General features: G+C 42.7%; 1 protein-coding gene across 1 annotated transcript in view; it reads left to right on the forward strand.

The window, feature by feature from the left end:
- Window positions 1-12,818, forward strand: part of MLH1 (mutL homolog 1) — a 41,490-nt gene that overhangs the window by 4,598 nt on the left and 24,074 nt on the right. Inside the window, exons 3-10 of the mRNA XM_081824151.1 lie at window positions 176-274; window positions 3,307-3,380; window positions 5,227-5,299; window positions 6,445-6,536; window positions 7,976-8,018; window positions 8,162-8,250; window positions 10,196-10,308; window positions 12,605-12,698. Of these exons, the coding sequence (XP_081680277.1) occupies window positions 176-274; window positions 3,307-3,380; window positions 5,227-5,299; window positions 6,445-6,536; window positions 7,976-8,018; window positions 8,162-8,250; window positions 10,196-10,308; window positions 12,605-12,698 (677 nt within the window). The remainder of the gene's footprint in view (window positions 1-175; window positions 275-3,306; window positions 3,381-5,226; window positions 5,300-6,444; window positions 6,537-7,975; window positions 8,019-8,161; window positions 8,251-10,195; window positions 10,309-12,604; window positions 12,699-12,818) is intronic.

The following is a 12,818-nucleotide window of genomic DNA, read 5'->3' on the forward strand; positions in this document are numbered from 1 at the left end:
AGAAGGGACACCGGGACAGTGTGGCATTCTGGATGCCACATGAGGAAGTTACTGCTGATTTTAAAACTCTTCTCCTAAGAGGGGTTGCTTCTTGGATTCAGTCAAGAAAAGGGAAATTCAGGATTTGGAAAAAATGAATAACATAGTTATTTACTTATTTTTTGGTATCTTCTAGAAAGAAGATCTGGATATTGTGTGTGAGAGGTTCACTACAAGTAAACTGCAGTCCTTTGAGGATTTAGCTCGTATTTCTACCTATGGCTTTCGGGGTGAGGTAAGCTGAAGATTAAAGAAGTGTGTAAAATATCCTTCTGTGAATGACATTTCTGCCATTTGTCAACATATGTTTCTCAACAGAAGTAAATAAAATATGATTCTTTTTACTTGTTAAATATATGCAAATCAAACAAACTTAATTAAATTTCATTTTCCAAAACCAAGGATTGTTCACAGTACTTAATACATTGAAAACTATTTTATCTACAGATAACAACCCCCCTCCCCTCCTGCCAAGATGTTAAGTGTCTTTTGATGGAGAATGCAACACCACCCACAAAGTTTTTTTGTCAAATTATCAAATGTGAATCTGATTAATACCTACTAAGTGCCGGTACTGGGAAAATATAGGAGGCAAGGGAACATGGTAAATGGAACAAAAAACCAACTGAGTGGCTCAGTTGGTTAAGTGTCTGACTCTTAATTTCAGCTCAGGTGATGATCTCAAGTTTGTGAGATCGAGCCCCAACTTGGGCTCTGCACTGGGCATGGAGTCTGCTTAAGAGTCTCTCTCCCTCTTCCTCCGCCTCTACCCCACCCGTCTCTTGCTCTCTCTCTAAAGAAAAAAAAAAGGCTGAAGCATATGAACCAGCTCCAATGTGTACATCTTACTTGGATCCTGATTTGAGCAAACTGTAAAAAAAATTTTGAGACAGATATTTGAACACACTGGTTATTTCATAGTATTAAGAAGAAATTGTTGGGATGCCTGGGTGGCTCAGTCAGTTAAGCGGCTGCCTTAGGCTCCGGTCATGATCCCTGGGTCCTGGGGTCCATCCCCACATCGGGCTTTCTGCTCGATGGGCAGCCTGCTTCTCCCTCCACCACTTGTGCTCTCTCTCGAGCGTGTGCTCTCTCTCTCTCTCAAATAAATAAAATCCTAAAAAAAAAGAAAAGAAATTTGATTTTCTTGGTATAAAAAATAAGACCATGGTTTTTGGAGGCGTCCTTATCTTTTAAAATACATATGGGAATATTTGTGAATAAAATTATGTGATGCATCAGAGGAATATACAATATAAAAAGTACAAATTATGTGATGCATCGGAGGAATATACAATATAAAAAAGTACATAAAAACATTTTAAGACTAAAATAGGATCTTATAATTTTATAACAATATGCTGTGGATATCTTTACATTCAGTATATATACAGTCCTATGTAATTTTAATAGTTCCATCTTATCCTGTATATGAACATACTGTGTTCATTTAAATGATTTCCTGTTGAACATTTATGCTTTTTGCCATTTTCTTGGTGAATATTCCTATATTCATATACAATGTGTTTTGTTCAATTACTGTCTCAGGGTAAATTTATGGAAATAACATTCCTGGGGCACCTGGGTGGCTCAGTCGGTTAAGCATCCGAGACTCTTGATTTCTTCTCAGGTCATGATCTTGGGGTTCTGGGATGGAGGATGTGCTGTGTATATTTAATGTCCTCCTTATACAGGTCTCAAAATCATTTACATTTTTAATGATGAAAATTAGCTCAGTCACCTAAACTAGGGAAATCCAGCTAGAACCTGGTAATCTCTGAGCCTAAGCCATGTTCCTTATTAATGAACTGAACCTGCCACAGGCTGTGTTCACTGTCTTCCGAGATGCTGTCACACAGACCCCATCACAGTGCCTGGTTGTATTTTGTATTCTGTGATGTCCTTCTGGTGAAAGGAGAAGCAGGTTCCAGTGGGCTAGGAAACCAGTCTTGGTTACAAGGGGGGGAAATGGTAATTTTTTAAAAATTTGTTTTGTCTTAATTAGATAACTTTTTTTTTTTTTAAAGATTTTATTTATTTATTTGACAGAGAGAGAGACACAGCGAGAGAGGGAACATGAGCTGCGGGAGTGGGGGAGGGGAAGCAGGCTTCCTGCTGAGCAGGGAGCCCAATGCGGGGCTCGATCCCAGGACCCTGGGATCATGACCTGAGCCGAAGGCAGATGCTTAACGACTGAGCCACCCAGGTTCCCCTAATTAGATAATTTTAAATTTACATTTCTAAACCTATAAGTGCTTACAGAAAACAGTTTTGTGTATGTGTGCAACATTAAGTATTTGGAGTGCCCCCATTTCTGAAGGCAAGTTTTCAAATTGTTGGGAGGCAAATCATTGAGAATAATATCAAGCATGCCTGTAATTCTGCTGCCTGAACGCACTTGCTAACACATTAATACTCTGGAGTGTTTCTTTGCAACGACGTGGATGGAGCTAGAGGGTATTATGCTAAGTGAAATAAGTCAGAGAAAGACAGATACTACATGATTTCACTTATACGTGGAACTTAAGAAACAAAACAAACAAGCAAAGGGGAAAAAAAGAGACAAAGTGAACAGCAGACTCTTAACTATAGAAAACAAACTAATGGTTACCAGAGGGGAGGGGGTGAGGGGCAATGGGTGAAACAAGTGAAGGGGATTAAGAGTACACTTACTGTGATGAGCACTGAGTCATGTATAGAATTATTGAATCACTGTATTATACATCTGAAATTAACCTAACAGTGTATGTTAACTATACTGGATTTTTTTTCTTAAGATTTATTTATTTATTTGAGAGAGAGTGAGAAAGTGAGTGCACGTGTGCACATGGGAGCAGGGGGAGGAGCAGAGGGAGCGAGAGAATCTCAAGTAGACTCCCTATTGAGCTCGGAGCCCAATGTGGGGCTCGATCTCACAACCCTGAGATCATCATGAGCCAAAATCAAGAGTTGGACACTTAACTGACTGAGCCACCCAGACACCCTGACTTATATTGGATTTAAAATAAATTTTTAAAAAATACTCTGTTGTGTTTCCTTTTGGACTTTTTTTAATATGTATTTTCCCCTTGTTCTGATAATATGCTACAAATTCAATTTGATATCCTTTTTTTAACATGTCATGAAAGTGAGTGAGCAAAATGCCCATTGTTGCCATTTGCTAATACAAAATGGAAGGGGTAATTTAGATCACCTTTCTCCTTAATAAGCTGCCAGTGGGTGACCCAGCAATGTTTTTCTTTCATTCCATTTTCTTTTCTTCCTTAGGCTTTGGCCAGCATCAGCCACGTGGCTCATGTTACTATTACAACCAAAACAGCTGATGCAAAGTGCGCATACAGGTACGGTGCAGTCTGCTTTTTTCGTGTATTCATCCTGAAACATGCTTTATGCCTAGATCTCAAAGTGACCCTATCTAAACACCAATGTCATCTTTTTTGACCAAGATCTTGGGTAAGTTTCCTTTCCTCTCTATGGACTACTTGATAATCGACAGGGATGATTATTAGGTAAAAATCTTGCTGAACATCTGTTAAGAATTAGGTAAGATGTGACATGTAAGTGCTTACAAGCTCTGTTACACGGATGTATCCTAAGTAGGTGGTAGATGCGGATGTTATTCTGCCCCTGTGCCCTTTAGTAGGATCTCACTTTGATGACAGGGCTGTGGCTGGGGTGCTGGAGGCCCATGGTTCCTTAGCTGGCTCGTGAGCCCCCGGCTCCCTGCCCCCCGTGCATGCCTGCGCTGGCTTGCCCTCCCATGGGAGTCGCTGGCCCTCTCTTGTGCTGGCACAGTCTTCAGAAGCTGACAGACAGCCTCGGAACAGCACAAAAACAGGATTTGAGGAATCAAAGACCTCTGTTTTTATGAGCACTGGCCATTTACTAGTGGAAGACAGGAGTACCTAATTTTTTTTTTTATTTTTTAAAGATTTTATTTATTTATTTGAGACAGAGAGAATGAGAGAGAGAGAGAGAGCACATGAGAGGGGGGAGGGTCAGAGGGAGAAGCAGACTCCCTGCTGAGCAGGGAGCCCGATGCGGGACTCGATCCCGGGAGTCCAGGATCATGACCTGAGCCGAAGGCAGTCGCTTAACCAACTGAGCCACCCAGGCGCCCAGGAGTACCTAATTTAGGAGTACCTTAAAAAGAATTCTTTTTTAATCATACCGATTGTCCATAAATTAATATGGAAAATAGCTCCAACAGTGACAGTGCTGCGTATTTCTCAGTCTGCAGCAGACAGACATGTAATGTGATGGAACAGGGAGCATTCCAGAGTATACTTCACTGATGCTGGGGGATTTTGACGCTATGTGAATTATACTTGCCCTAGGATCTGGGTGTGCTGATATGATCAGAATTCCTTCTCACAAAACAGGGAGATACTTGTGAATTAATGTCTTCCTAAATAGCCTGGGATGCAAATTCCGGTCCTTCACCACTGAGATTATATTATGCTCCTGCTTGGGACCTCCAGTGGCTCCCCTTCTGTGGTGGTATGAAATCCAGAGTCATCCCTAAACAGCAACCCCCCCACCCCACCCCCGCCACTGTGCTCTCCATCCACCTTTTCAGCCTCTTCTCTGCACAAATTCCCAGGTGCCAGGTGTTCCAAAGCTTCTGTGCTTTTATGTTTTTCTCTTCCTGGATGGTCTTTGGTGCTTTCTCCCTGAAACTCTTCCTCTCTTAGAGCCCAGATGAATTGTCATCTCTTCTGTGATGGTTTCAACCCCCTCCCCAGTCCCCAGCTGAATATTTGCTTCCCAGATCACTTAGCACAATGTTCTCCACTTTAGGGAAAAGTGTGTCCCCTAGATTGAGAGCTCTCCAGGGTTTTTCTTTGTTACCAGGGCCTCTGCAGGCCTGTCATGTGGTAGCCTCTCCATAAATGATTACAGAATTACTGAAAAAATTTTACTGTCACTGTAGGCAATGGCAAAACTATTGCTTTGTAGCTCAAAACTCAGGAACTAAAAAGCAAAGTTTGCTAGAAGAATAGGGATTTTTTTTTTTTTTGGTATCTAATTAGAATGATAATGGAACAGTAGAAAAAGAGGAAAATGGTAATTAAGATAGTAGATAACATGGCTATACCTTATTGTTGATATAATTTCTTTTTTTACCCTTTGGATAGATATTCTGCTTCTATTGGATAATAATAATCTCTTATATTTTCTGTTAAGAGCGAATTATTCAGATGGAAAGCTGAAAGCTCCTCCTAAACCATGTGCAGGCAATCAGGGGACCCAGATCACGGTAAGAATGGTACAAGGGAGTATAAATTGTTGAAAAAGAGCTTTGTAGAAATACTGAAATAAAGAATAAAACTGTCTGAAAAAAAAAATTGTCTCTGAGTTTTCAAATTATAAAATGAATCTTTGCTGGTTAATAGAAACAGCAAGATATTTCTCTCTAAACAAGAGGACTGATTATTGGCTTTTATGGCTTGGCAGCCTGTGTGTACTCCCGCCATCTTTTTTCAGAGACTGGCAGATTCTTTTACTGGGATGGCAGAAATCAGTGGCAAAGTAGTTGGCATTGAAAGGACCTTTAAAATTGGCTCCAGAAGACGTGAGTTAGAGTCTCAGCCTTGCCACTCAGTGGTTGTGTGTCCAGAGGCAAGTTGTTTAGTGTTTCTTAACCTCACTTTTCCCATCTCTCAAATGGAACAAAGAATATCTGCCCACTCAGAGGGTGTTTAAGTAATATGGTTGTATCATTACTCAGAGAAAATCTAGTATGCTGCCTTATTTCTATGGTGCCACATTTGGTCTCTTCCCGTTGTGTGATCCTGGAAAGCCTCCCACTGTCATGTTATGCGTCCCACCCCTCTACCTCAGCCCCAGCTGGCACACATTTCCCTGAAGTCTCTAAACCCTAGCCTTGATAAAGCAGGCAGGAGGCAGAAATGAATGTGCTTCTAAGCGCATGTTGAGACAGATCTGGTACACAGGGTGGCCACAGTGTGCTTTCCAAGAAGCCCAAATGATCTCAGAAATTTTATAAGAATTCTTAGTTTGGAAAATATGCTTGGATGCCATGTGATAGTATAATTATTGTAAATTTACATGTTTGCCCCCCACTGAATCGTGTGCTATCCTGGGTAAGACTGTGCTTTGTGTTCGTATTCCCAGCACAAAGCAAAGAGCCTAACCTAGAGAGAGCCCCCAGTACCTATTTGAGAAATCAGTGAATGAATATGGGAAGCAGGAAAAATACCCTTTATTTCCTTTGTTAAAGGCTGACTTATCTCTTGCCCCCCTCCCCCAATCAGTGCTTAGAACTGTACTGTTGGTAAGTATAGTTGGATTCTCTGCTAGCCAGCTTTAGGTAGACAGCCTGGGTCTTTATTTCCATGTATTTCTGTGAATTTACAAGGAAAAAATCAATCTTCATTTCAGGTGGAGGACCTTTTTTACAACATATCCACGAGGAGGAAAGCTTTAAAAAATCCCAGTGAAGAGTATGGGAAAATTTTGGAAGTTGTTGGCAGGTACAGTCCACAGTCTGGGAGTGGTTCTTTGCCATCTCTCACCGAAGGAATGTGTGCCGGTGCTTGTAAATTGAGAACAGGTGGTGAGCCAGATGGAAAATGGCACATTGTGTTCTAGCCTATGGATTGTTTCTGGTCAAGGTGTAGTTGCCAGTTCTGGGCTTTTTCTCATCTCCCTGGGAGAGAGCTGTTGGTCTGTGCATCAGTGAGGGTTCTTTGGTGGAAAGCAAAACAGATGGACTCCAGCTAACTTGAGCCCAAAAGAAATTTATTGGAAGGCTAAGAATGGCAAGAAGTGTCAGCAGCTGCTCCCTGGAGAGGATGAGAACCAGGCTGGTTTTGGGGATTAGATAGTGGCCCTGATACAGTTGTTTTCATTCTTTCCTGACTCTACTCAAGAGTCTGTTTCCTGGGAGAGTACATCTGATTGGTATGGCTTCCCCACCCCCCACCCCACCCCAGTCTGTCTATGGGGAGATTCCTTGGATTGGCACTCTAAGGGTAATCGGGTGGAATGGGGAAGAGGCAGTTTCCCAGAGGAAGACTAGGGCCTGTTAAAAGAAGAAGGAGAAAGGGTTCGGGGCAGGTGAAAATAACATTATGTCCACTGTAGACTGACTTCATCTGCTGGTTCAGTGGATCCAGCATGGGCTCTCTAAGCCTGCACATCCTTGAATCGTAGCAGAGATCTGTTAACTATTTTTCAGTATTTCTGAAAAGTCCAAAATGAATAAAACATTTGCTCCTTAGAAAGTGGAACATACTTCTACATGAAGTTTCTTTGCTTTTCCCTGGAGTTGTATAAATCAGCATCAGAATATTAATTATCTCCTAGAAATAGAGGAGTTGTAGTTGGCTCTTTTGGTTCTAGGTGTGGTCAAGTGAATTCTTAATTGTTAACTGAATGAATGCATTTTGCTAGACATAGTCCTTCAGTTTGTGGGGCCCATGAGGGAGGAATAATAAATAAATAATAGCCAACTGAGAAAAGACTGGGAGATGCCAAAACAGGACCAGGGGCCGAAAAAGAAGTGGGTGAGGAGGGGGGTGTCTTGAGGGGCTCTGGGAGAGAATAAAAGAGCCCAGGAGTTGTAAAGGCTAGGTTCTCAAGATGCAAGCTGGACCTAGTGGGTTTACGAAAGTAAAACTGTAGGCAAGGAGGAGATTGTATTGAAATATCCCTGAGTCTAGTCAGAACCCTATAAAAGTAAAAAATCCTGTTTTTTATTTGATTCTGCCGCATTTAGCATTGATAGCTCCCTGAAGTCTGTGCTGGCTTCTTTTCCTGTGGGTAAAATTTGATACGTGGAGATATTCTTGACTGTGTATATCTTTGTTTAAATCACGTGACCCCACCCATTCATTTAACCAATAGGGAGTTCTGCCTTACATTGTGCATTTGGCCACTCTGCTTACTCTTTTGTTCTTTTCTTTGCCAGGTATTCAATACACAATTCAGGCATTAGTTTCTCAGTTAAAAAAGTAAGTGATTGGTTTATAAGGGATGGTTATGTATTAGAAAAAGGGATTTTTTTTTTTTTAATAGTTCACCTGAGGAGATAAGATTAGGATGTTTCATTCACAACTGTGAGATAGTTAGTTGTATTTTCTGCTCTGTTTATCAGCAAGGTGAGACTGTAGCTGACGTTAGGACACTGCCTAATGCCACAACGGTGGACAATATTCGCTCCATCTTTGGAAATGCTGTTAGCCGGTATGTTGATAATTCATCATATTTTGAAAAATCTACGTTCCACGTCTTGGTTTACCATTTATCATACATTAGTTTGGAATCTATCAAAGTAGCACCTGCCTTAAGAGTTTGCTTTAATGAAATAGTCCGGCTTTATTTCCATGCTCCACATTTGTTTGTGGAGTCATGATTTCAAGGAACCCACACTTCTTGGGTACATGTTATCTCCCAGATGCTCTGGCTATAAATCAGTGTGTTCTCTCTAGTCTCTGTCTTCAAAATATTCACAGTGTAGTAGAATTTTTTCATCTTCCAGCGCTCCCTCTTTTCCTGATACTTCCCTATCATCACTTTGGGATTTCACTTATTATTGTTCGACATTTATTAATTGTCTCCCATATTCTAGGCTTTAAAATATTACCTGTCTGGTGGCGAGCAGACTTCTAAGTGTTACCAGATCTTCATTGTTAGGGAAAGCCTCCGAGGGGAACTTGCAGTATAGATGCCTCACGGCCCTCCCTGGGAGGCGAAAACCACCATTTCTATCACAGAGTCCTAGCTAAATCTCAGGACTCTGCAAAGCCCAGAGTGCCCATGTCATAATCTGAGGGGAAAAATACTAAGGGCCCTCTATGTGCCAGGCATGGCCCAGATGAGGGGCATATGCAGATGGAGAAGACAGCCCCTGGCTTCACTTTTTCCAAAAATCTTAGAAGCAGCAGTAGTCCCAGAGCCCAGTTTTCTACTTCAAAGGACAAATTACTCATTTCTTTGAGCAAAACCAAGCTCCTAACTAGGGAACAGTCAATTTGCCTTTAATTACCCTCTTCTTTACTAATTGTTAATCAATTAAGTTTTTTAAACTCTCTTCCCAGAGCAGAGAGAGAATACTATTGTACAGTGAAACTTGTAAGAGCTTCTTTATTATTTAAAGACTCAGAATTAGTTGTTACGAAATTCCGAGGGACTGTAAGAGATTAGAAATCTCACTGAGCAGCAGTTCCCAAAGGGTGTTTCCAGAACACCAGCCTCTTGAGTCATTTTGGGGAAGAAAGGGTTTGCTGGTTTATTGTGTGTGAGAAACACCGCAAGCTGTATTTTCTGCTCAGAGACTCAGGGTACACATTACTACTTGATAGCTTCCACCGTACGTTCAGCAAATGCTTAATGAATGGCTACTATTTGCCGGGTGCTGTGCTGAGAAATACAGTAGAGCATAAAGCAGAAATGCTTCTTGCCCTCAGAGGACTCCTATCCAGTTGGAAAGACACATGAAATAATTATGCCATTCATTAGTGATTGTGCTAGATGTCTCAAATGAAAAATAGAAGGCACAACAGGAGAATCTCTCAAGGTCAGGGAGAGGGATAGTCAGAGAAAGCTCTTTGAAGGAGTAAGCCCAGACATATGAGGGATAAGGAGGAATTAACTAGCTATCAGTAGGAGCTTTCCAGGCAGAGGGACCTGCACTTGGAAGGATCCTCAGGCAGAGATGAGTGTGGCTTATATGGGGACCACCTTTCACCCATTAACCTCACCCCCCCCATAAGCACAACCCTGAGGACACCACACTGGAGCCCCGTTTTGGTGGTGTTCATATAGTAAGGGATTCAGTAGAAATGAATCCTTTTGGAATTTCGTCTTTGGGGTTTAGTTAGTAAGATACATAAAAGTTTCAGCAAAATAAGGTCTCAGAGCTTGGATTTGTCATATGTCCCAGCAGTCAGAGCAGTGCTTGGCATAGAACATAAGTGCTTGAAAACAGTGATAGGGTGAGTAGTAGGTGGGTAGATGGAGAGATAGACGGATGGATGGATGGGCACAGAGGACCTCAACCAAGTTTCAAGAGTCCTTATTTGGCAAAATTAGTTTATGAAGGAGCCCTGATTTTTCCAACTTTGATTCTTTGTACTGTTTGAATTTTCCATTATTTTCAAGACACTCAGAATTTCTCTTTTTCAACCAGAGAACTGATAGAAGTTGGGTGTGAGGACAAAACCCTAGCCTTCAAAATGAATGGCTACATATCCAATGCAAATTACTCAGTGAAGAAGTGCATCTTCTTACTCTTCATCAACCGTAAGTGAAAAAAAACCATGTGGGGAAATCTGTCCACAGGGAATTTTATGGGACTGTGGAAAAATTCCGAATCGACAGGCTTGATTACACCCAGCTGGATTACACCCAGCCTGAGGAGGCCGAAGTGTGGCTTGATTAGGAAGCATTTATAATTTCTAGCCTAAGTCTACTCAACCCTCTGATATGTGCTCATTGCTGGCCTACTGTTGGCAGAGTGTGGTTGTTGGCTCTGGGAGAGGGCATCACCGACGCCTGTGAGCCTGAACAGCTTCCTCCCTGCTGGCCTCAGAGCCTTACAAGCAGGCCCCAGGCCATTGTTTGTTCTGGCCTTAGATCAAGAGTCAGCTGTTTGAATCGCACAGCGGGACACAGGGAGGGGGTACCTTGGGTGTAGGCAGTGTCATTAGTAAAGAAATGGAATGTTAAGCCCCTTGGGATTTTTCTTTTTAAAGAATGAGTTATTTATGATAATGAGCAGTACTAGAAATCAGGGAGGAAATTAACTAAATTCGGATTTTTGTCAGATTCCTCTCGTCTTTCTCTCTCTGCAGGCATATTGTTTACATGATTGCTGCTTGTTGAGTAAATACTATTTTGCATTCTGTTTCTTTTTACTTGATTGTGTATAGTATGGTTTTGAGAGAGTGTGACAGGGAGCCACACATGGGTCTAATTCAGTTTTTTATTTTCCAGCCAGAAATGCATCATGCATCTTGCCATTTGTTCAGTACTTAAATTTTTATCATATTGATCCAGTACCTTTATTGTTCAAAGCAATTTGTAATTATTTTATAGTTTCCTTGGCTTGCTATTGAAAATGGTATATTCCCCTGTTCCGTTTATAATGCTAGCCAGCCAGAAGTGTCCAGATTATACATGTTTTACAGCAGTTTTCCAGGCCATATAGAAACAGAGGAGAGGGAGTCAATATTTTATAGATACATTCTGTTAAACTGATTTATATTATATTAGTACGGTTTTTCCTACTTCATTAAGAAGGACTTAATGCTGATCTGTAATAAAGCTGGCTCTAATCAAGGCTCAGAAACGGTTTTCATTTGGTTTTCTAACCGTGAAGAATACTGCTTTGTGACACATGTGTTGGCTTCAGAATAGACGAGCAGAAATCAGGGTAAGCGCCGCATGCGGAGCCCGTCTGTGCTGCTGGCGAGCTGTTTACCCCACGGGCTCTGCGTCGGCGTTAGCGAGTCTGTCACCGCACCGAGTTCCCACTGGCCCAGAGGTCAGACTCTTAGGTGTATCGTCCAGTTATCTCCACGCCGTGCGCTCTCACTCAGGTGGTGGGCAAAGGAACACTCCTTTGGCCTGTCTCCAGTCCAGAAATCGCAGCAGAGGGGCTCTGGCCATGCCCTTGTCAGGGCCCACACCTGCTCCAGGCCTGCATGCTTGGGGCACGTGTCACCGAGGACAGCGCCCTTGTTGAGGGCCCGTGGAGGTCGTGAGCACTCAGAAAATAATGGTCTCCTCATTGGTAAGGTCACAGGCTCTCTTCCCATTGGAAATAAAACCATGGGACATATCCTTGGCTACACCAACCCAGGAGAACAGACCACGAGCAGGTCATCTGGGGAGAAAGGAGGTCTGTGTTTTCTAAAAATAGATTTTCCTCTGATTTTTGTCTTCTCTCCCCCAGGTTTTAGTGTTTTCCACCCTCTTCAACCCTGGCTCATTTCCTAAATTACCTTAAACATACATTCAGATCGTTGTACTGCCTGAAGTTCCTGGAAAACTCTTTCTTACCCTCATTGCTCAGTTGGGATACCCCACTCTTGGGACCCCCCGGTGCCCCCCGGGCAGAGTTGGTTACTCCATCCTCCCACCACTTGGCATGCACATCTGTCGTGGTGCTTACCACCTGGAACTGGAGTTCGTGTAGTCACCAGCGTATTGTCCCCCAGCCCATCGCATATGTGACAGGCAGCCGGTGTGTATGTGCAGCCTGAAAAGTCTGAGAGCTGACGGCACATGCTGCCCACCGTGCCGGGCAAGGGCAAAGGTAGTCCTCCCGGGCTGACTGAGGGAAGGGAAGCGGGGAGGCAGAACTTACTGCCTCCCGTGGTCCTGTGACTTGGCTGAGAGGAGAGAGCCTGAAGCCCAGAGCCAGATGCTGGTGGATAGCGCCACGTTAAAAGAGGCCTTTCTTTCCTGGGGTCTGCTGTAGATGTCTCTCCAGAAGTGTTTTTTGTGAATGATTTCATGGCATGGTACGAACATGCACCTGTTGCCTCTCCCTTCAGGACAGTTTTGAGCTGGTTACGTTCCTTTTATTTTCTAGATCGTCTGGTAGAGTCAACTTCCTTAAGAAAAGCCATTGAAACAGTGTATGCTGCATATTTGCCCAAAAACACACACCCATTCCTGTACCTCAGGTAAGGCAGCGTCGGGCTCCTCACCCGAGACTCACAAGGAACAGATTCTGTCCAGTTGTCCTCTTTGAAAGAGATGGGCTTGCTCATAGCTCTAGCAGAGCGGACCCATCCGCCACTGGC

This window comes from Leptonychotes weddellii, chromosome 1, assembly GCF_054177405.1.
Source record: "Leptonychotes weddellii isolate Sample4059 chromosome 1, ASM5417740v2, whole genome shotgun sequence".
Classification (NCBI taxonomy): Eukaryota; Metazoa; Chordata; class Mammalia; order Carnivora; family Phocidae; genus Leptonychotes; species Leptonychotes weddellii.